The sequence below is a fragment of the Melanotaenia boesemani genome, chromosome 7 (assembly GCF_017639745.1).
Source record: "Melanotaenia boesemani isolate fMelBoe1 chromosome 7, fMelBoe1.pri, whole genome shotgun sequence".
Classification (NCBI taxonomy): Eukaryota; Metazoa; Chordata; class Actinopteri; order Atheriniformes; family Melanotaeniidae; genus Melanotaenia; species Melanotaenia boesemani.
The window spans coordinates 7846164-7870020 of NC_055688.1; the positions used below are offsets into that span (position 1 = coordinate 7846164).

The window sequence follows — 23857 nt, forward strand, 5'->3', positions numbered from 1 at the left end:
AAAACGATGCCACATTGGTCTTTATGGATCCTCCTACATGCAGGGAAAATCTGCCTGCTCTGATTTGGCTTTTCTGCGCAGAACGAGTGACTGACTTTGACAAAGTTTCTGACTCCGACCTGAAGACAGACGACTGATACTGAACTAACTTTTCTTCCAGAAGGTTCTTCTGCAGGATGTTGTTTTAATTGTTTCCACAAAAGTGCTAACTGATGCCATTAACCAGAACCACCTTTTCCTGATAAGCAGGACTGATGACGTGGATCTGTCTACAGGAGAAGACGTCTACACTAAATCTCTTTTAAATATGTGTATATGCATTTTTTAAATCAAACATGATATTGACCCATATGACATTTTGGGATAAACTTTTACAGGTGGAGAAAATGATCACCTGTAAAAACATGTGCATGTGCTGTTTCACACGGCTGATAATGGCTGCTTTCTCAGGGGTGATACCGGAGCAGTGGACTTCAGGATCCAGTCATACAATCTGGTTATTTCATAATAACCTGCAGCTCTGCCACAACCAGCTGAGGATGGGTTTCACACACACTGATGCAGGGTGGCTGGATTATAGGTGAGGACCCCAGAAGGAGCATTGAACAGCTCAAAGGTTCACGGGTCCATACCAGGTGCCTCTGCTGGGAGGTCTTCCTGGCCAGCCACTGCAACCGAGTCCCAGCACCAGCAGGAGATCTTCAATCTTCACCGCCCCCTCCATCTTCATCTCTGGGGGAGATCTCAACTCATCTGATCCACCAGGATGAATCAACATGGGTTATCCTGTCCCCTTTTCCCTGAGTGGTGACAAGCAACAACCATGGCCTTCAGATGACTACGGGAGCTTAAATGCAAATGTTGTGGAGCAATACTCATCTGCTTCATTTCTTTTCTTGTTCACATGGAGGCTGACAGCCACAGTAATTATTTACGGGACCTCATGCAGGTGATGACTTGTACTTATGATGATATTGGTTTACTGGTTTTAATAGTGATGATAATGATTTCTGAACCTCAGTGTAATGTTATGGTGTGTAACTGTATGTTTTCTAAATTTTTGTTTTTACTACAACCTAGGGGTGTCTATGCTCATGTGGGACCAGCAGCTCTTAGCCTTCCTTCTTTTTCCACTTGTATTGATTATGAGTTTTTTTATTAATTTGTGCGAATTTTAACCCTTGATGTGATTATAACTGTGGCATTCTGTTGTGTGAAGGTGTTATGGTAAATTTCTTTGTGCTTTGTGTGATTAATACAAAAACAAGTTTTTCTTTTAATCAAAAGAGGGGAATCGACAACGGCAATTGTTGTAGAAAAATTACCAAAAGTCTGGAACGAGTAAAAGTATATAAGGTTTATGTACAGGAGAAGTATTGAATACAGAATTACTTGCAAGTAAATGAGAGTGGTTGTTGCGACTCGCGTGAAGTCAAGAGAGACTCTGGGGAGGCAAGAGGAAAACCAATAGATATACATTTCTGTAGAAAGATTCCTCCTTCCTGAAAACCTTGGGTGGACACACAACTCCAAGAGCTGGCGTCAAAACAACCTCACATAGTTGTGTCTCCACCAGAACCAGTCTGACTAAGGGTCTGAGGAAGGACCAGATAAAGGTCATCTTACTCTCGTAGTGAAACTTTTAAAGGAGTATGTATATGAAGAGAATAAACCTTAAAAGTGAATAAAAGCATGATGAGTAAAAATGTACATGTAGAAAGTGTAATATAGTAAGAATTTGTAACTGAATATAGTAAAGGAAGTAATTATAGGTGTGATTATAATATTATATATAGAGCATTATAAGTAAGATTTCTTCCACACATGGAAGATCAGAGTGGACTTTTCAAATTATTTTGGCTGCCCTTTTTCCATTAATAATCAGTATGCTGTCAAGGCAATAATTCTTTTTAGCAGTCTTTAATGGTAATTTGGCTTTTAGTAATTAAGGAAGGATCCCTTTCAATATTCATAAACATGCTTAAAAACTATCGAATTGTACTTATAATGAGGAGTGAAAGCCTTCTTCAGCTATTTAATGAGTGGTTGGAGCCTTTTCCAATCTTTTTGTTTTCATTTCCTGGTTTGAAGGAAGTGGGGCTAGGTTTGAAGAAGCATTGTCACATGCTTCAAGGCAACCAATTAGATGCAAGAGCAACTTTTGAATTTTATTATATACTGATTTTTCTGCACTTGGAGATGCATGCTGTTTCTAGGACTTATGAAACACTTTCTAAATTTTTAAAACTTAGCACAGATGACATGAAAGACTGGGTGGTGCCTGCGCCTGGGCACTTTAACCTGATGTCTGCTTACGTTCTGCACTGATTGTATCTATTTTTCATTTAATGAATTTGTGTTAAGAATATTTTTAGTTATTAATTTATCCGGTGATGTTCAATGAGAGTTTTACTGAAAGAAAATCTCCCAAAACTAAATTGTGAAAGCTGGAAAAGAAATGTATGAAACTGGTTGGCTTGACTTTAAAACTGCCTTAGAAGAAAATAGGTTTAGATTTGCACATCACAGCAGTATGTCCCTTTAAAGAGTGAGTCAAAAGCCAGAGATATACATGTCAGTAGAGCCGTTGGACAATTTAAGCAGGTCAGGGTCGTCAGTCAGCATTGTCCTGCATCACTCCTCAAGCGCACACTAAGTGAAATGAATTCTGTGGCTCTCTGAAAAGCAATGAGCCACATCCATAGCAATAATACCAATAAGCCCCGTGGATAATCTCATGGCTGACTCAGATTAAGTCATGCACAGCGAGCTGGAAGGCTGGCTGGTCGTGCTGCAGTCACAGGGAGGGAGGGAATAGGAAAAGTGGAGGATGATACGGTGAGCTGGGTTTGTCAGGTTGTAGCAGAACCACCGAGCCAAACCGAGTCTTCCTGCTTTGCCAGCTGACACCAACATCACATACTAGTGCTGAGGCCGAGGGCTCAAAGGTGAGGTTGAATCATTGGTTAATATGTGACTACACACAGTGATCCCACGCCCTGCTTCACCTCAACCGCACCATCTGTCTGTACGGATAATTGAGCAGCATATTATGTGCAGTCAGTGTGCCATGTTGTCCTGCAGTTTTCAGACTTATCTGCAACAAGGCCAAAGGTTCAGCTTCAATGTTTGGCAAAGATAAAACTCTGGATTAAAAACTATGGATTGTAGAGCCGCAGCAGCTATGCTGAGGCATGATCCCACCTGGCAAATTACCATCTTACTCTTTTATTCATTAACAAATTATGAACAAAATGGCCAGCTTGATAACGCAAGACTCTTTCTAACTCTGAGAGCTTAATACCACACATGACACACACTGACTTTTTGTTGGTGAATATTTACTATTTAAGCCTTTTTCTCATTAAAGTTCCTCCAAAATGGTAAAAGATCTATGAGAAAGATATCTTTGACAAGTTAAATTTTTTTACAGACCTGAGACATGTCATGTTTAACTTAATCACCTAAACCACTAACCTGGAAGATAAAAAAAAAAAAAAAACAACTAAAGTGTGAGCTTATTTAAACAGTTAAACTGAGGATGTGTTTGAGGATGTACCAACCTGGAGCACGGAGTGACCCAGTGGACTGTTCTCCGGTAGTTCTGCCTCATAGTGACTTTTCTCAAATTTTGGTGCATTGTCGTTCTGGTCCGTTACAGTGACCCGCAGTAAGGCACTGCTCGCCCTCGGTGGCTTCCCTCCATCCACGACCCGAATGTTCATATCGTATGAGTCCTTCTTCTCACGGTCTAGGTTGCCCATGACAACCAGCTGTGGCAGCTTTTCGTCCGAGTCCACGGCGACCTGCAAGCTGAAGAGCATATCGGCGTCTGGCCCGGTGCTCAGAGAGTACTCAGCCACACCGTTGCTGCCGGAGTCCCTGTCGCCTGCCATGGGGATGGAGAAGAGAGCGCCGATGTGTGTGTTCTCAGGGATGGACAGGCTAAGGATGGGTGAGGAGAACTGTGGCGTGTTGTCGTTGATGTCCAGCACTTCAATGAAACCTTCGATCAGCCGCGGCCCCATGCCAATCCCCTTCACCATGTCGGTGATCGACACCTCGATCTCCAGGAGGCATTTTTCATCCTCAAACAGGTTACGACAGTCTCTCAGTGTCTCGCGGTCGATGGGGATCTCGGTGGTGTAGATATCACCAGTCTTGCCGTCCACCCTCAGGTACGGTGAACCCACCTCCAGCTTGTAGAGATGTCCTGTGTCGGGCAGGCCCTGGTCCGCCGCCAGGCTGCCGATCAACGTGTTAGGCGGCTGTTCCTCAGGAACACGATACAGAATGTCCGTGGGCGCGGTGCTGCAAGGAACCATCAGGACGACAACCAGGAGAAGCAGAACTTCCCACCTTGGCAGAGCCATGTCTCTGCTGAACAACACCGCTCTGTGAAAGGACAGACAGAAACAGGACGGTGAGACGACTTCACAGAACTTAAAGTCTGAACTATACCCCCAATTGTTGCTGAATTACACTCACTGGGGTAGGGGCATAGAGTGGGTTGTTTATATGAATACATAGGACAGGAAAAGTCTGAAACAAGCTAAAATAGTAGATCACATATGTACATATATGTAGGTGGGTCTGGCTCCTTAGCAAGGCAATTACAGCATTAAAAAGTGGAGCAAAAATAAATTTCTGCAGTTTGGGGTTTCTGCTTTTACTTAACACTGTTTTCTCTAGATTCTCTCCAGTAGGAGCAGCAGACGAGACAGCAAGCTTTCCAGCAGCTATATGAACAATACACAATAGGGCTAAAATTGGGATTGAACTCTCCTCTAATCAATAAGCAATAATCCTTCTCTTCCAGCCAGTCTGAGGAACACCAGTGGTTATGTAGTGCAAGTAAGATATGTAAGATATAAAATATGTGTAAGATAACGCAGCCAAATTAAGACTTTATTTTTACAATACTCCATACAAGACAAGTTCAGGCCTTGAGGTAAGAAACCTCTTGGTTTTACAGTAAGCAGCAGACTCCCTCCGACCTCACAGCTTCCCAGCAGAATGCCGTCTCTGCTTTTCAATGTGAATGTTTTACTCACAAACTGACTTTTCACCTGGTGTTCATAACGCCACGTCTGAGCCAGATTCTTCCTGATATCAACTCTTTCTTCTTCACCTTTCTTCTCTCTGTCTCCACCACTTTTTTCTTGGCAGTAAATCATCTCAGATACACACACTGGAGGAGTTTCTCTGCTGCAGGCCAACAAGGTTAATCTTTTTATTTTATCCTCCTCTTGTCCTTGATTTGGAAACACTCACACAGAGGAGCAGGAAGTATAGATGCCCTCTTTCCTTTTACTCCCTAACTGCTGCAACACTAATGCAAATGGCTGGTGTTTGTGTGTGTGTGGGAGTAAAGGCTTGTATTTCCTGAGCCTATTAGGTCTCCATCAGAGTGATTCAGTGATGGAGAGAACATGGGCCCTATATGAAGTCATCAAACAAACCAGTGCTTTTTCCTGTAGCCGCTTGTTTTGTTCACAACACAATAACTACATTAATAAACTAAAAACACATTATAGCACATCCTTCGCTCTCTCTCACACACACACACACACACACAGAATAATCATGTACCAGAGGAATGAAATCAACCAGCATCAGATGCTGAAAATTTATGACAAATATATTGCAATATTTGAAAAATGCAAAAACAGTTTTGTGCAGCTGCATAAAAATTATTTATTTAATTCAGTAAACTGGTTGAACTAAACTCAAAAGGAGGTTGTGAGTATTCATTTAACGTGATATCATGAAGAAGTTAGTGTAAAACTAATAACGATTCAGCTGTATTAATATAATAATCCACTACCAGCAGGGGCGGAGCAAGGAAAAATGTTCATGGGGGTTCAGGCTCAAACCACCGCACTCATTAACTTAGAAACTGTCTTGTCATAGATTTTTCTCTGTGGCACATGGCACTTAGGTAAAAATTTACTATTTTATATATGCTGAAATGATCATGTAGAAAATTCAGTGTAAACCTCAACTAGTCAGATACAATCAGGAGTTTGTTTATTAACTTTATGAATTGTTGACACAGGTACAGAATTAAACTGAAGTACATAAAATATTAATTTGTCGAGGAGTTATCCTTGATTTTCAGTTTAACCTTTGTGGTATATGCTTGTATTCAGTCGTGCTTTATGTCCAGATTAAAATTTTATTTTATTCTACATTTCTTAATTTTATTCATGTCTGTTTAATGTTTATTTAATCTAATCTGCCGCACCTTGTTTTCACCCTGGCTAACAGACCAGGATTATAATTTTATGGCTATTTTTTTAAAAAAAAGGATATAACAAATGAAGTCATGTTGCCTTGTGTTGTGACAACTGCTATACAGAGTCAACAGAACACCTGTTGCTGTTTAACTTCATCCTTCTGTGACTCACTTTGCTTGGGGAAACAGAACCTGCATGTCACTCATTTTCAACTAGCTGTATGTTCTGTAAATAAAGTTAGAAGTATAGCTCAGTGCCTTTAGGGTTCTTTAAAATCTGCATGCATTATGTTTATTGGACATTGAAATATGATACCTATTCAAATTTTCCTCATAGCATAACATGTTGGAGTGTTTTCATTCTACTTGGTTGACGTTCCACATCGTGTGATTTGACTATTGGACTTGTGCAGAAACAATACCCTGTAGTACAACACGTAAGAATGACCTCCTCCCTTTTCAGTGGATCAAATTACAGACACAATATTTATATCATCTAGTTTTCAAATAGCCAGATTACCATTGTGTGTGCCGTCTTTTTACTATCATCAACAAGTTCCCCCATCAACAAGAAAAACTCAGCCGACGCCAACAGTTTGTTTGGAGAAGAAGAAGCGAAGTATCAGGTGGTGCAAGGCTGCAACAGCTGCTGCAGCTAAACGGCCATAAAACTGAGAAAACAGCAACTGTGGCGCTAAAAGCAGCACGTTCGGTGCTGTTGTTGCTATCGTCCTTTTCGCACAATGCTCTACTGCCTGCTGGGCCACACAAACACTTAATTACCCCCAAAAAACAGTAAATGTGTGTGTGTGTGTGTGTGTGTGTCTGTAAATGAGGAGTGTGAAAATGCATGGGATTGTGTGTGTGTGTGTGTGTGCACAGGTAAAGTATGTGCATTTCTTTTCTCACGTTTTCTCTAGAGCTGCAAAATACCCCAAACCACTGACTTGTGCTCTCTGACCCCGTGACATTTCACATGTAACCGTGGAAACGGAGCTAAAACAACTGTTAATGTCCAGTCTGTTAATACAGCGTTAAACATCACAGTCCAGCAGATCAACAACCAACACGCCACAGTCATACTGACCTGTAAACGTAAACAGATGTTTGGATTTAGTCATTCTGAATTAATGTTTTTTTTTTAAATGCACTAACGTCAGACTACGACTGTTTGTCCTGGACACAGACTCTAACCTCTAACCACGGTAACCTTGTTTCCCATCAAGTAAACAGGAACCGGGGGCTGCAGGACGAAGCTTTGTAAAATTTAAAATACATGCAGGAGATACAAGTGCTCTGGATTGACACGTTTAGTTTTTCCTTTTCTTTGTTGTAGTTTTATTCCTGCAACTGTAGATTTTGATGATTTCTTTCTCTGACATAAGAGAAGCAATTAGTTTTAGGGAAGGAACCTGGTGTGCAGCAAACTTATTAAACATGAGATAATGACTAACACTTCTAACAGCATTCAGATATGGTTCAGTTTAAGTTTCATGTTCCTCACTATAAATAATGATGATTAATGAGACTTGACTGCATATTTAGGTGCAAAAAGTCCCAACAGTTCTACCACTGGGACAATTCATAAAGCACAATGTAGAAATAAGCAACATAGGTGGTTTGAAGGAAGCAAAAACACCATTTTTCAACACTTTTATTAAACTGCTTAAATTCTGAGCAGAAAGGCTGCAGCACAAAATAAAAGCTAGCAGCTTTATTTCTTTCTTTAGCCCAGACGTAGTGATAAAAACACGTAAATGATGCTAGAAAAACCACAGAGGAGGACAAACATGATGCTGACTTAATTTCAGAATCAAATCTTTTCAACCAATATTAAATCTGTTATAGACAAAATAATGATACAATTAAGTAAGTTCATATAATAAAAGAAAAGTGATCATTTTCTATTTATGCACATTTGCTTTTGAAATAAAATCAGCTAAATTGTGAAAGAAATAAAATATAGCCTAAATTTGTCAAAAGTTAAAAACTACCAACATGAATCTGTCAGGACATTTGTAGCCAACTCCAACCAAGAGTGTTTTTAATGTTTCGTTTTTACATTTAAAAGTAAAATAAAAAGAAAATATATGGATATGTGAGATAAAATCCTCATGGAAATGGTGAAAACTTGCTGGAGATACAGTCCAGCAACTGCAGCATTACAATGCATCTTAATCTGAACTTTATCCTTGTTGCTGTTTTCAGTGAAATAAACCGAGCGCTGCGAGATACGACCGAGCTGATGTTTTCCAGCAGCTTGTGGAGTCTGAAATCATGTGTGATATAAATAGAAACGGGAGTCTGCATTTCTAACGATTTATTCCTGTTTCAACGCAAACAAAGTGCAGGTGAGTTTGGTTTGTGCAGTTCGACGCCTCAGGTAACACCAGTTTGTTTTTCCAGCATCGAGCTCGGAAAGTTAAAAAAAACAGAACATGTTGGGTCGTGAGAAAAGTTAGATGTTTTTTAAAAAAAAAGGGTCAAAATGTGAAGAGAAAAAAATCAGCGAGCAGTGACTTCCTGTTTGTTGATGTGCATGGACTCATGTTAGCATGCTTGTTCGTATGAAGTGTGTGCAGATGTGTGTGTCTTCTCCTCGGGGAGGGATGACTCGGGTGAACTAGAGATCGTTCAGCTTGTTCATTTTCCCACAGACTCAAACTTTCTCACCAACGCAGCCTCTGTTTGTGGGTGTGTGCGCATGCATGAGTGTATGTTTGGGCACAAAGAGGAGGTCTGGGCCCCAAGCAGCAGGGAGCACAGTAACATTTCCATGTGTAAGGAAAAGCCAGCGACTGTTTGATGCTCACAGTCACTGTGTCTGCTGCAGGACCGGGTGAGAGACAAAGACTTACAACAGAGATGACAAAGGGAGAGAGTGAGGGGGCGTGTCCGGACAACAACGCTCATCTGTACATTACAAAGCAACCAAAACGGCCCTGTCACCACCTTATGTGGATGCATCTCCATGTCAATGTCCCACCTTTAACTCCAGGACATCACATTTAACAGCTCTGTGTGCTTCATTTTAATATGAACTACAACACTTAAAATTAATTTAATTGAGGAGCTACTAAAGCCAAAACAAGGTGGTTAAATAGAAATTTAATCCAGCGGGTGATTAATTTTCTTGATGTCTCAGTTGATTCCAGGCTTCTTTATTCTTATCTACAACAATTAAGGAACAAAAACATACATTTCCACTGTGTTATATTCATTTCACAGGTTACAAAAACTCTTACATTTGCAGGTTTAGGTCAAAGACGTTGTGCAAATAACCACAAACACTGTTCTGCTGCCACCATTTCTCCTTCCACTGCACTCGTCCCTGCACTAACTTTTCTGTACATAAAACAAATAAATAAATAAATAAAACTGACAAATGTTACAAGATCAGAATCAATCTGACTCCTGATCAACCAAAGACATTCACTGCATCTACAGTATATAAAAAAGCTCACTTTTACTTGACATTGTTAATATTTGCTGCCATAAATACTAAATAACTAAAACAGACTGTATTCAGTTGCTTTAAAAATGCTGTTAAACTAGCACAATATCTTATATAACCACTGAGAATCTTTCTAAGAGGTTATTTTGCAAAATGTGCGGTAAAAGTACAACATGACTTATTGTAGAGGTTGCTTCTTCAATATAATGTGTATGGAATGCATATTATATATAAGGATAGATTAAAAATACACAAACAGAAACACAGTTTCTAGATTAAGTAATTAAATATTTTAAATGAGTAAACCTGTCAAACAAAAGTCTTCACTAGTTTGCCAAACATGAAATAAGGCTTAAAGTTGTTTCCTTGATTTAAAACAATTAAAATGACGTTGCATGTGCTATTTGTGGTAAGTAAAGGAAAACTTCTTCAAGCTCCAGACCAACAGCGCATATTAAAATCCTAAATTGAGCAATTGCAAAAGATGCAGCAGAACAACATGACTTGTTAAAGTGGTAGTTTCCTCAGTTCCATCTTCACGTTAACCGCCTCCACCCCCTCCCTCCACTGCTGTCCTGCTCCACAGCCTGGTCATCTCCCACCTTGACCACTGTAACAGTTCATAAACTTCAACCGGTAAAGAACTCTGCTGCCTGTATAATCACCAAACCCCCTCCTCTTCTTCCGTCACTCCGTCCTACAACAGCTTCACTGGCTCCCCATAAATTCCCAAATCCTTTTTAAAATCCCTCTTTTTACTTTAAGGCCATCCGTCATCTCGCTCCTCCGTACCTGTATGCCCTGATCCACACTGCTATCCACTCTAGTTCCCTCAGATCCTCTTCCTCTCTCCACCTCACTGCCCCCCTCCCCTCGCCTTGCTACCATGGGAACCAGGGCTTTCAGCTGCTCTGCTCCCAAACTCTGGAATTCCCTTCCTCCTGACCTCCGTAATGTTGACTCCCTCCCTAACTTTAAATCTCATCTCAAAACTCACCTGTTCAAACTTGCCCACAACCTTTAACCCTCCTTCAGTTCATCTGTCTGACTGCTGTATTTCTACTGCTTTGAAACTCTTAATTTTACTCCTTTATTTTGTATTACACTGAGATTTCTTTATTTTACTTTTGTTTTGTGTCTGTTTACTTTGATTTCTTGATATGAATTTGAAAGTGACCTTGGTTTTTTGAAAGGCTCTTTAAATAAATTGTATTAATATTATTATTAACAGAAAGTTCAAAATAAAAATAATTTAATAAATAAATAATGAGATTATCTAAACTCTTGACAAAACAGCACATATTAAAATCCTAAGTCAAACAGGACCAGGAAACGAAGCCTACAGGTTTACAAAATGTGAGGGAAAAGCAAATTAAGCTTTAATAACGATGCTGATTTCCTTGTTTTTTAAATACTATATGTGTGCGATGATATGATATCTTTAAAAGGAAAGCAGAAATACAGACGGAAAAACAACAAGACCTTTACAGAACGTGACACAGTAAGGCAATAAACCAAACTACTGACCTCCTCGGTTGATCCAGCGAGCTGGTTAAACATTAAAGATCCTCTGACATGAGCTGTTAAACTTGTTCCGACTCCCTGGAGCATCTGCAGTGATCACCTCCTGCTGCACGACTGAGCGCAGCTAAAGACTCCAGCCACCAGCAATCCCGCCTGTCAGCCCATCCCACCAAACCCAACTGCGCTCATCTCCATGACAACAGCCCACTGATGGCTTTAAAAATGTCCCACTGACTGCAGATGTACCAAGGATGAAATAAAGAAATGCAAACGTACTTTTTATATTTACACTTTCTTGCACCAACTCAAATGCACCCCAACCTCCCCTTAAAAAAAAAAAAAAAAAGCATAGAAGTTTCTTTTTTTTATCTTTCTAAAATTCACTAAATGACAATAAAGAAAATCTACTAAATCTGACATATGCACAAACAGAAGCAGCTATAATGAATTTTCAGCCAATCTCCATGTTGTAGGTTTCTGCTTATTTAAGCTAATAAATTAACCATCTTTTCCTCCACAAAATGACTTCTAAGTGAAATGAAATGTGTGTGTGGCAGACACAGAAAGACATCTGTGTTACATAAAAGCCTGAATAATCCCTGGTGTCATTTTTAATTGTGGTAACGAGCTCAGCAACGCTGCGAGACCAATTACAAACCATGAAAATATGACAACCATTCTGCAAAAAATCTAGCAAGACACAGCCGGCGGCTGAGCTGGAAACCAGTTCGGAAAGTTTCCGTCCAGCAGTGCAGGTGTGTGTGTTGTCTCACACTAACAAGAGTAACCAGAATGTCCGGCATTTTGAGTTCACACATTGCAGACCTGGCTTGAATTAAACATCACACACACACCCAGAGAATCAAAAGATGCTTTGATGTTCTCAGATCTCAGATGGACAGGATGTGCACGATTCATGTGGTCAATCCTGTGTGTGTGTGTGTGTGTGTGTGGTCTGTCTGCTATCCAATATAATAGGGCTCACTCAAATGACTCCATGCACTTCCATTGTTTGATCAGATCAGCTCACACACAAACACACACTCAGTGTTGTCTGAATCTTTTTCAGCTCCTCACACCACCTGTGGTAACCTCACTGTTATTGTAATTAACACTGATTCTTAGTTTACTGAACAGGACAGAGTTCGAACATTCGTGTGTTTGTGTTTCTGTGGAAGTCTCGTAGGAAACAAACTCGGCTTTAAGTTCTGGAAAACACATCTTTCCTTAAAAGCTGCACATCATCGTCATACACCAACCTGCACATGTGCAGCAGTAACTCGTACACATGCGATGTGAGTAATAACTTCACTAAAACAAGCACAAGCACTAAAACAAATTCAAGATTTGTTTTAGTGCTTGAAAGAAAAAAATATTAAAATAAATTGTTTAACATTTAAATATTAAAATTAATAAATAGATAACAGGCTTCGTTAACGGACGACATGCAGATTATTCAAGAACTCAAACACAGAAAAGTGAATTTGCAAAAATGAAATAAAGTCGCCATCCACAGCAAAAACACCGACATGGGTGCATACGAACACAGTCGTGTGAATGAGTTTCCACCCTATGAATCCTTTCAGACTGTGACATTATTCTGTTGCATCATATGAGTCAAAGGTTATTTTTAATTTTCCCCTGCAGCGACACTCCCTTTTCAAATCACAATTATTCTGAAGTGATTCAATTTTCCAAAGAAATTCGCTCGCGTCACTCCTGTAATACAAAGATATTATAAAATGACTTGTCTTCTTCTTCTTTTTTTTTAAATTGTTGGTCATGAACACAAACTGTTTCAGGAAATGTAATGATGAGAACCAAAGAAGGAACCTGACATAAAAGTTAGAAACATTGTCTGCACTTGTTATGTGTTAAATACATTTACGCAACAACACACGAAAAAGTCTAAAACAATCACATAAAAAAAAAAAAAAAATGACATCAGAAACTGGACGGTTTAGTGCACCAATAACATTTTAATGTCTGATCAGTCCAGACAACTGTGTGTCCATGAGGCAGCAGGTGTTGTGTTTGTCAGCGTGCCCACGCCCTCTGCAAACATCCTTCCTGCTGCAGTGAAAATCAGCAGGTGGTGAAAAGGTAAAGAACGTGACGTCCAGTTTTACTGCTAACAGGAAATACACACAAGCCATGTCATGTGTCATGTCATGTTTGTAAATGAGAACTGGTTCTCAAACATTTTTTTTACCTGGTTAAATAAAGGTTAAATAAAAAATAAAAAAGCCGACTCAGTGGTTTAAAGGTTTGACCGGTTTCATTCTTTTTATTGTCTTTTTCCTGTCGAGCCACAGTTATCCCCAAAGTCTTGCTCTGGGATGCTTTGGCAGGACTAACTGGTACTGGGATCAAACATGTGACCTTCCACTGACAAGATCTGCTAACCTCTGATCCACACACTGAGGCTCTGGCAGCAGCAGCAGAGGGGTTTATGGGAGTAGTTGGTGGGTGACTGGTACAGACTGAAGATCAGATGTATCAGATCATTTTTTCCTTTAATCCAACGTAACATATTTACTCTGCATCACGAGCAGCTCGTCAGCAAGCTGGAGAACAAAAACTCCATGAGATGCCGTTTAATCCGTCTTCATTTTACACATTTCCATCCAAGGCTCTGTTCACACTGCAGCTCAATTCCGATTCGTTTGCCCATATGTGGCTCATATCAGGTTTTTTAATGACAGTCTGAATGGAGCAAATCAGATCTTTTCAAATCCGACGGGTACGCATCCGATCTGTGTGGGAGCGGCCTCAGTCTAAACGGTCATGCCACATTTCATCACACTTCTGCTGTTTCACAATATTTACTGTGTTGTCTTTTTCCTTTTTTATTATAAATGAAAACTATGACAAACCAACACTGTCACTTTAAATGTATAAACGAATTAAGAAAAGTAAAGCAATGAAGGAGGGACGGGGTGTATTTGCAATTACAATGTGTTAACGTTCAGGTCGGGTCACATTTTATTTCCTACATCGTCGGGTGGGTCCAGGTTTCACTGGAAGATATCCACAGGTTGGTAAAACTGGAGCCGTGCAGGCTCTGCACAGACAAACTCAGCTGCACTGTCTGTACATGCCTCCGTACAGAAGTAGGAGCCGCTGCTCTACAAAAAGCCATTGTTATTATTTATGCTCTCCTTTTTCTTAATCTCCTTCTTTCATTCATCCGTTGGACATAATTTCATCGGTTAAGAATGGACAAGTTCTTCTAAACTGATTAACATACGTGAAGCATCCGTTTACATCCATAAAAACTACGTACTATGTGGCGTTGTGTTATCCTCTGCACATGCGTGTCACTTCAGGGCCACATATACCGTTCACACTGAAATGATGATGTGAACGACCACACAAAAAAATCAGATTTCATTAAAAAGTTGGATTTGAGCATCAATACCTGCAGTACAAACGTAGTAGTAGTAGTAGTAGTTTCAGCTCTTTCCAGCTCAGACTAGCTGCATCTTTCAGGACAGATTTCATCTTTAACACGAATGTTTAACTAAAATTAAAAGCATAAATTACGAAATGAATAACATGTAATCAATTTAATGAGTACAGAGGCTGTAAACCAGAACAAATAAGCTTCTAAAGCTCAACAGAGGTATCCTTAAAACTGCAAACATCATTAACTGAAACAAAAAACAATAAAAATAGATTATGTACTGTGTAAAAAGCTCAAACATTATCTTCATTATGTAGTGATCCAGCTAAAAATCACCTATTAAAACATTTTTCAAGATGAAAGGCTAAATTAGTCAATTCAAGACTGATCGATATTGTTCCAACATTTGGGAAAGTTAAGATTGTAAATAATCCCTGACATCATTTGTTAATGCATGGTGAAAAAAACTGGATTAGTTGATCTCCAGTTGAAATTAAAGCTGTTTGTTGATGTGCAATGAAAAAAAAAAGGATGCATTTTGTTTTGTGAGTCCATCTTTGTGTTACAGATCGATCTTTAAGTCAAACCATTTAAATTAGAAGACAAACCAAATAAAAAATTTTTATAAAAAATGATTTTACCTTTGTTTTCTTTACAGAAACATGATCGAACCTGCCCAACTTTTTGGTGGTGACACCGACTTTACCCACCAGTCAACGTGCAAAAAAAGCACACACCTTTAATTTTCCACCTCTGCTGTGTTATTTAGGAATAATTTCATGTTAATGGACATTTTCACAGCTTTCTTACAAAGGAAGGGATCAAAACAGGTTTTTTATTCTATCTGACTCACCGAGTCTTCTTCAAAATGAACCAGTAGCTTGTTAATTTTGTAAACTATTACCATATATTTGAGAATCGGGGCTTTAATGTTGGGAAAGTAGATGTTCTGAAAATGTTTAACTGAAACTGCAGCAGCTCATTTAAACAGAAAACATGACAAATGTCTGCTGCATTTGTTTTCTCTCAAACGGGATTAAAGGTTTTTTACCGACTTAAATCTTAAACGTAAGACTTCTGAAGATGTTGCCACGCTCTTCAGGAACCCAAATTGACATTTTCAACTTCTTTTTTAAAATGAATCTTTTATCCTTCAGCTGCATTATCTGACTATGTAAGAGGATGTATGGCGGTGTGAAATGACACCTGGTGTTCAGATCGCGAGCATTATCTGCCTTTAACCCTTGTTTCGATCCAAAAGAGTCCATCAAGCCTCAGTGACGGTGCTTTTAACTCCATTTATAGCATGAAACAAACATTTGTCCATCTGTCTGACATTAAAAGGATCTCCACTCCTGCAGATGCAATTTGCATGAAATTAGCAGCATGTTTATGATCCCCTCCAGAGGTTTGCTGCTTCTAACAGGAGAAACCACAACGATGGCCTCAGTTTTAACTGCTGTCATAGCTTTCTGCTGCTTAAAGGGGTAGAAGAGAGTGTTTCTTTTTTATCCACCGCACCACCATCAGGTCAAGATATTCTCTCCTGCACAGCAACACAGATGTGCTGCAATAGCACAGACACCCCCCCGGCCTCCTTACAGAGGAACTACAGGGCGATGCACATTTAGGGCTGATGTAGACCTCTATGACGCCAACCCACATTGTCCCCCATTAACATACCGACGTGAGCTGGAAGACTTGCTGATGGAGATGAGTAGAATTCGGATTACTGTGTTTTTGGAAAAAAAGAAATAAGCAAATTAGGGAAAACACATGTAGCGCGCCCTCCTCTTCCTCCTGCACTCAACATGAAGCAGAGGCAGTTTCCTCTCTCAAGGAAGCAGTGATGAAGTTGCCTCACAGAGATTTTCACACCCTGCTTGTACCTTTCAGCTTCATCTGTCACAGATGTGTCTTTCTGTGTGTGTGTTTTTTTTTTTAAACGTTAAAGTCAGTATGTTTTCACATCAGATTTAAGAACGCAGATTTATGTGAAGCATGTGAACCCTAGGCTTAGACGCATGTTTTCTGAAGCTTCTTTTCACAATTAGAACTAGTAGAAAAGGATAAAATGTAGCAGTTATATAAAAAATATACCACACTGTTAAAGCAAGAGGTCCTTAAATTTAGCCAAAACTACACCGCTTGCACTAACAATCTAAAATTTACACTTTTGAATGCGACTAAATATGTGGCTCTGGTTAAACTGCACCTAACAGTCACCAGATTAAAATTCAGCAACTTTTGGCTCAGCCGCTGGTCTAAACATTCAGGAGATGACGAGAGACCGCACACAGATGAGATTCATGCATTTATATGGAGAAAATATCTTTCATATGTAGATTTATGCAGAAAATAAAACAATATGTCTACATTTGTGGACTCCTGAATAAACCTTGAAACTGGATTTAAGCAAGCAGCAATTTCTTGATTTGTGTCAATATGACTGCAGTTTAGTTAACAAAAGGCATATTTTTTCCGTTTTCATAGACGTGCAGGACTCTATATTGCAATGAGTTTGGACAGTTAAGAGTCTAAAAGGCAGGATTCATGCTTTCAGAACTGATAACTGAACCAACAAAAGCCATTAAAAAAAGCGGATGTGACTCTTCATTTAGAAATCTTCTCAGACTTAATTCTCTGAAAGGACCAAAACTAGATGCCATAAACATGACTCGTGTGTAACACATTCTCTCCTAACGATGGTTCAGTCAACAAACCGGCTATGCCACTTAAGAGAAACCTGACAAAGTGTTCATTATCTTTTTTTTATGTCTTAAATTATAACAATTATTGTTCGGTGAGTGTGTGGTTTTCTTCTTTTAGACCTGAGCTAAAAAAGAGGGCAAACCTGCTGTGAAAATTGTCAAATCTGAAGCGTGGATGCCTCTTTTCCTGCCGAGCAGAGATGTAAATGTGTGCATGTGTGTGTGATTTCATTTCACACACACCAAACCCATTTCCACTCCACCAGCCACCATTTTAATGACGGCCATTAACGACACGGCTCGCTCAGATCTCCAATTTTTACGCAGAAATGTGCAGAACGGACTCCGTGCAACCTCCCCCTCTTCTTTTTTTTCCCCTCACCATCCTTTTCCTCTCCCCGCTGACTAATCTTCAACTCCCACTCCTCAACTCCCACCCCCCCACAGGGAAGTGGATGAGCATGTTTTTGTTTGGCCAATCAAAATTGGACAGATTTGTCTCCAAATTACAGAAGGCAGCAGAGACTCCCAGAGCTGGGTTTAAACCTCAAACCTCGCAGCCCCTGGTGCGAGAGCTCGAGTGACAGCATCTGAACTGGCCGCAAACCTCAGTGACAGCATCCACACCTCAGCCTCTTCTGCTGGAGAATAAATAAACGTCTATGGTAGCAGAAACTGGAGGTTTCATGTGCAGGTTTGCGGGTTTTGACCACAAGCTGAACCTCAAAGGCTCTCATGGATCTTTTGTTTTCAAAGCAGACAAAAAATGACCATGTAATCCAGTTATTGTGAGGTTACCTAAAGAGATGTCTAACCCATATGTACTTTACATCCCTTCCTTCCCATTGTTTTCTGCTTGTTTTTAATCTTTTCAAAGCAACTTTACTCTGCCGTCTCTTCAACCCTTTCCCTTCCCTGTTCCTTCCTCTCACATTAAGAAAATAAGTCATTTCATATCACATGCAACTAAATGTGGTTACATGACAAGGTTTTGGTCGACGTTTTTTTAGTCATCTGGATGTTTTCATATGAAGACAATTTAACATGAAACACTGAGGCAGAGGACTGGGGAGTGGGGGTAGGAAACAGGGTCAAAGGTCAGGCATAGGAAGACATAACATCCCTATGGAGGGACGACGGGAATCCACTACAGCGGCAGCATTCTCTGCTCCAGCGCGGTGTGTGTGTCGGGGAGAAGCAGATGCAGTTTGCATGTAAATACACAACTCCTCCCTCCCTTTCTCCCCTTTCCCCCCCCCCTCTCTCTCTCTCTTTCTCTCCTCTCTCTCTCAGCAGGACAGACGCCCACCCTCTCTGTGTCTCTCCCAACAGAAGGAGAATGAGTAGAACCGGGAAGCTGGAGGACTGGAAGGACCGGACGGACAGGATTCCCCAGTGATGACATGGTGGATTTGTCACACCCCATGCCCTCCTCAACCACCTTTACACAATTGAAACACCTGAAACTCCTTTACCTGTATTTGACTTTCAGCTCACAAACAGCCACATGGGGGGGGGTGAGCATGGAGGGGGTGGAGGTGGGGGTATTAAATCTGATGCTACAGGTGCTCAGGGGGCCTCAGGTGCACAGAGATAGAAGCTCCCTGGCCTGTATGACGAGTTTATGAGCAGCCCCGGATGAATGGACCGTTTCCTCGTGTTAAGCAGCCCCATGAGAGCCCCTGAAGGCAGATTAGCTCTCACATAACAATGTGAAGGCAAACCTCTGATTGTAACCACAAGCTCGTATACATACATGCACACACACACACACACACACACGTATATATATATATATATATATATATATATATATATATATATATATATATATATATATATATAAGTGCATATTCTGTAAATGGAATTGCAGAATAATAACCAGAAATCCATAAAAACCCGCATCCTCCCGGATTACTGTAGTGGGTATTTGCAGTTGCACAAATGTTAGGAAACCCACAGGAAGCTATATATTATTACTGACAGACATGGAGGCAATGTTAAGGACAGAGAGGGATCGATACGGTTCAATAATGCTGTAGTGAAACACACGTAAAATACCCATCAGAGTAGATTACACGCAGAATACGGCCGTTATATAGGTTTATTTTCCCCAAGAAATGTTTTAGAAAACAGCTGCTCCGTTGCTACAAACGCCTGTGTGTCTTTAGAGATCCATCCTGTACCGAGTATGTGTTTTTTTTAATTAAGGTTCATGTGCGCATTTAGGCGAAACTAAATATAAAGTGAGTGTACTCGGACTCGTGCGTAAAAGCGTGTAGTGCAGACTGACGGAGGACTTGGGTGTTTGAGATGTTTTACTTATTAATGTAGAGGTGTATAAACGATATTATGTATCTGTGGAGATAAGTTCCTACCTGAACCGGGTAAGAGCCGCGCGGGTCCCCAGCTCTGAGCGCTCCAACCCGGCTACGGGCTCCGGTCCTCCTCGATACCCAACGAAGCCGCTCCGGGGGAAAATAAATAAATAAAAAAGTAAGAATCCACAGCGCTGGAAAAAGAAAAAAATATAAAAACCAATTAAACAATCCAGTCACGGTGGTTATTATTCCTCCAGTTTCTCTCACTATTTCTGTCCACTTTGACTGTCGTGACCAGCGCTGCGCGTCCTTCCTCTCTCTCCGGAGGTGCGGCTGGACCTTCAGTCCAGCGGGGTGGGGGGTGAGAGAGACCCGTCCGGACAGGTCACTCACAGGCTTCTCCCGAACTGTCACCACCGTGCAGATTGCAGGGGCGCCATCCTTCGCTGATGGGCACGCTCTGCGAAGGTAAGTTGGGTGGAGGTGATGATGGTGCTTCTGGTGGTGATGGTGATGGATGAGGACGCAGCACCGGGACGAGGAAGGAGGGAGAGACGGGGGGAGGGGGGTAAAAATAAAATAAAATCTAAGAAAAATCTCCCAACTATAGAAAGGTTGGTCCGGGAGTTAAAATCAGCGGTCCTCTGATTGGTTTCCACCCCGACGCGCGGGCTCTGCTCTGCCGCCTCAAACTCTATCCGCCTCCCGGTCCGGCACGGATCAGGTCGCGCGGCTGCTCTGTGTGTGATGAGAAAGTGGAGTGAATCCAAACGGCTGCGCTCGCGCTTCTCTCTCTCTCTCTCTCTCTCTCTCTCTCTCTCTCTCTCTCTCTCTCTCTCTCTCTCCCCGCTCCCTCACCCATTCACTCTCTTCTCTTTACCGGGGGTGGGTGGGGGGAGGCGGGGCGAGCATCCTCCCCAACAACTTGGTGGATTTTACAACATTTTTTTTTTACTTCCACTAAGATATGGAGACTTCTCATCTATGAACTCCCACGGTTCGTGTACAAGTTTATTATAATAATTCTATTCTTTATAACTTCATGGAACAGGTTCACAGGTTCAAGCCTCAACACAGCTCACGCACGCTGCTTTCTTTCTTTCTTTCTTTCTTTCTTTCTTTCTTTCTTTCTTCTTTTCTTTCTTCCTTCCTTTCGTTCACTGATAAGGTGACGGTAGCCCGTCCCGGGGTCTCTCTGCGTTCTACAGCTGGCAGTAAATAAACGTTTCTTTTCCCGGTCTCCCGCTCCATCTCCGCTCCGTCCGACCGCGGAGAGAGGAGGGATGCTGCCGTCTCTCGCGCTCTGAGCACCACCTACAGGCGACAAGTGGCACGTGAGCAGAGCGGCTCATTCTCTCCTCCACAGCCGTCGACCGGGACAAAGTGGAGGCTGTGGTGTAAAATATATAATGCGAATAGTAGCGGACGTGATATCACAGCATTGGCCATCACAGGAACCCTCGCGCAGCATGCGGCGTAAAGGAGACCGCTGCTGTCCAAAGCCGCTTACTGTGCCGTGATATTACAAACACATATGGATTATGATTTTGCATATGGAAGCCTCAGTTTCAGTGCATCTGCTTACAGAAGTAATCCAAATGCAGCTTTTAAAAGGAATAATAATAATAATAAAAACATTATATTCTTTTATTTTAAGAGGACTAAAAAAAGACCACAGAAATATACAGATGATCCATTACATATATGTCATGATCATTTGAATTATACATTTTAAAATCCAAATAAAGGAAGCTTTCAGTCGTGGGAATGTAAACAATGCAAGAAATTCGGAAACCTTTTATGGAAGTTAATACAAAGTTGCATCAATACTATTTAAAAAAAGTAAACGTGTACCAATAATTTGAAGATGAACAACGTGAAAACAGGTGCAGAAGGTATAAAAATAGAATAGAATCTAAATAGAGTGAATATATGAAGTAGAATTATATAAAAACATTTTTTTCTTTAAGTAAGCAGGGGTATTTTACTGATAAGTCACGTTAAGTTTTTTATATGTGTCTTACAATAAAAACAAACAAAGCAAAACAAAAAAGAAGACTACTTATAAATGTGGTTGTAAATAGGCCTAGAACCCATTGAGTGTTAAGGGATTGAACATTTCTTATTGTTAAATCCATAAATGAACACAAACAAACACAAAATAATGACAGAGAGAAAAAATGCAAAACAATTATAAAAACTTACAGGAAACTGCAAAATAACAAAAAACAAAAAGAACTCAGGGACACAAACATAACAAAACGGACAAAAAGTTACGGAGAGAAAATCTCTGCAAACATAAAAGAGGGAACAACAGTAAAGACATAACAGACGTATAAGGTCGCCATCCAAATCCATTAACAGTAAAATCCATGAATGCAAAAACAAAACAAATACAAAATCATAAAAAAGATCCTCACAAAATAACAACTGCAGACAATAAAGTCAACTGTAAAAACAAAATGCTCACAGAGAGATGCTAAACAACCACGGACAAATAAAAAGTTGAATAAAATGGATGCAAACTGGCCAAAAAGAAACAAAACAACCAGAGATTCCAAAACAGTAGAAATAAACACAAAACCACCTCAACAACGCACATAACAACTACCATGATACAAACTTCAGCAAACACACACACACACACACACACACACACACTGAGCTAAACAGACAACAAAACTTGCTTACAAAGAGACATAAAACTACAGAAATGTACAAAATAACCTTAAATAGACACAAACACATAGCAAAGTGATGCTGGAGGGCCTCTGCCGTTTCACCTGTCTTCCCACCGGGAACTATGAGATCCTCAGATGTAAACGAACTCCAGTGTATCTTAAGCCTCTCATTTCTAGTTGGAGATGTCATCAGTGTGTGAGCTCAGCTGTTTGAACTTTTCTGCATGATAGGGTCGTGACAAGATTTTCACTATTTGTTTTATTTTATTTGTTTGTCTAAAATGTTCTAAAATAGTCCATATTCAGGGATACAATCAATTTTTTGTTCCTATAGTGTATCATGTCTTTTCATGTTCGTCCTTTGCTTCTATCATCAGAAAATAAAACTTGTGCTTCTTTTGAAAGTTTTTGTTGTAATATTATTTTTTTACATTTCTGAACAATGTGTCATACTCAGTAAATCATCAAAAACAAAAGTCATTCCTTTATGCACAGCTTTTTCACATCAACACAATTCATTTTAAGTGATTCTGTCTGTTATTTAGTTTTCTTTTTCTAAGGAAAATTAATTACTTTAATGAAAAAGCGAATTGATTATAAAACATTAACAGACTTAGTAAACAGTCATTTTGCTCTAATCCTGATTATTTCTTATGATTATAATAAAAAAACCACAGTGACTTAGATTTATCAAGCACCACCACACTAAAATAAATAAGCCCAATTAAAAAGTTTATACAATATCAATAAAAACAGAAAACACACTAAAACTTTAGAGATCACAACATTAAAAAAATAAAAATCTTCTGCTTTAAAGGCAATCTGAAGCTCTACTGAATCAAGGCTAATTTAACATCCATCCTGTCTCTTCTCTGAGTTCTCTCCAAGACTATTGTCTTATCTCTTGCTCTGTCCCTTTCTTTCTCTTCTTCTAATAATGTCCTCTTGAATTTCTTACACTTGTTACTAAAAAAATCCACTAGGAGGCATATTAGAGAACTCAGACCAGACACAGATTAAGGCCCAAATCTTTTGAGGTAAAAAAAACAAAAAACAAAAAACAAAACAAACAAACAAACAAATAGCAGAGGTTAGCATTTGGTTAACTTTGGGATCATAATAAATGTAATGTGTTACATAAAGTCTTGTTGGCGAGGTAAGCAAAAACCCTTCTATAGCTCATTTTAACTTTGCCATGAAAACAAAAGAGGTACTTGTGCAAAACCAGATGGTAAAAAACAAAAACCTTAGTTTTCCAGTCTACACATAAACATTACAGTCTCACTCAATTAAAATTGTTTCCTCAGAAAGCCTTTCCTAAAATGTTTAGTATTAGTGCCCTACAACTGCATTCACACTTGGATGATAGGTGCGAACGCATAGAAAAATCCATGCTTGGGCCTCGAGCGCCAGGGCTGGAATCATGTTTTGGCTTTAAAGGAGTTGTACTTCAGTGGTTCCAGTCCTACTTATCTGGAAGGACTTTTTATGTGAACCTGGGCCCCTATAGCTCCAAAATAGA

At 40.1% G+C, this 23857-nt stretch overlaps 1 protein-coding gene across 3 annotated transcripts in view; it reads right to left on the reverse strand.

Moving 5' to 3' along the window:
• LOC121642867 (protocadherin-1-like) overlaps window positions 1–20422 on the reverse strand; it is a 249334-nt gene extending 228912 nt beyond the window's left edge. For 2 of the 3 annotated variants that reach the window (XM_041989888.1, XM_041989889.1), the window contains exons 1-2: window positions 19712–20421; window positions 3564–4395 (exon numbers count right to left, since the gene is read on the reverse strand). In XM_041989888.1, coding sequence (XP_041845822.1) covers window positions 3564–4373 — 810 coding nt within the window. In that variant the 5' untranslated portion in view covers window positions 4374–4395; window positions 19712–20421. Of the gene's footprint in view, window positions 1–3563; window positions 4396–19711 lie in introns of all 3 variants that reach the window. The other variant, XM_041989887.1, reaches the window with a different exon arrangement.
• Between the last annotated feature and the right edge of the window lie 3435 nt (window positions 20423–23857).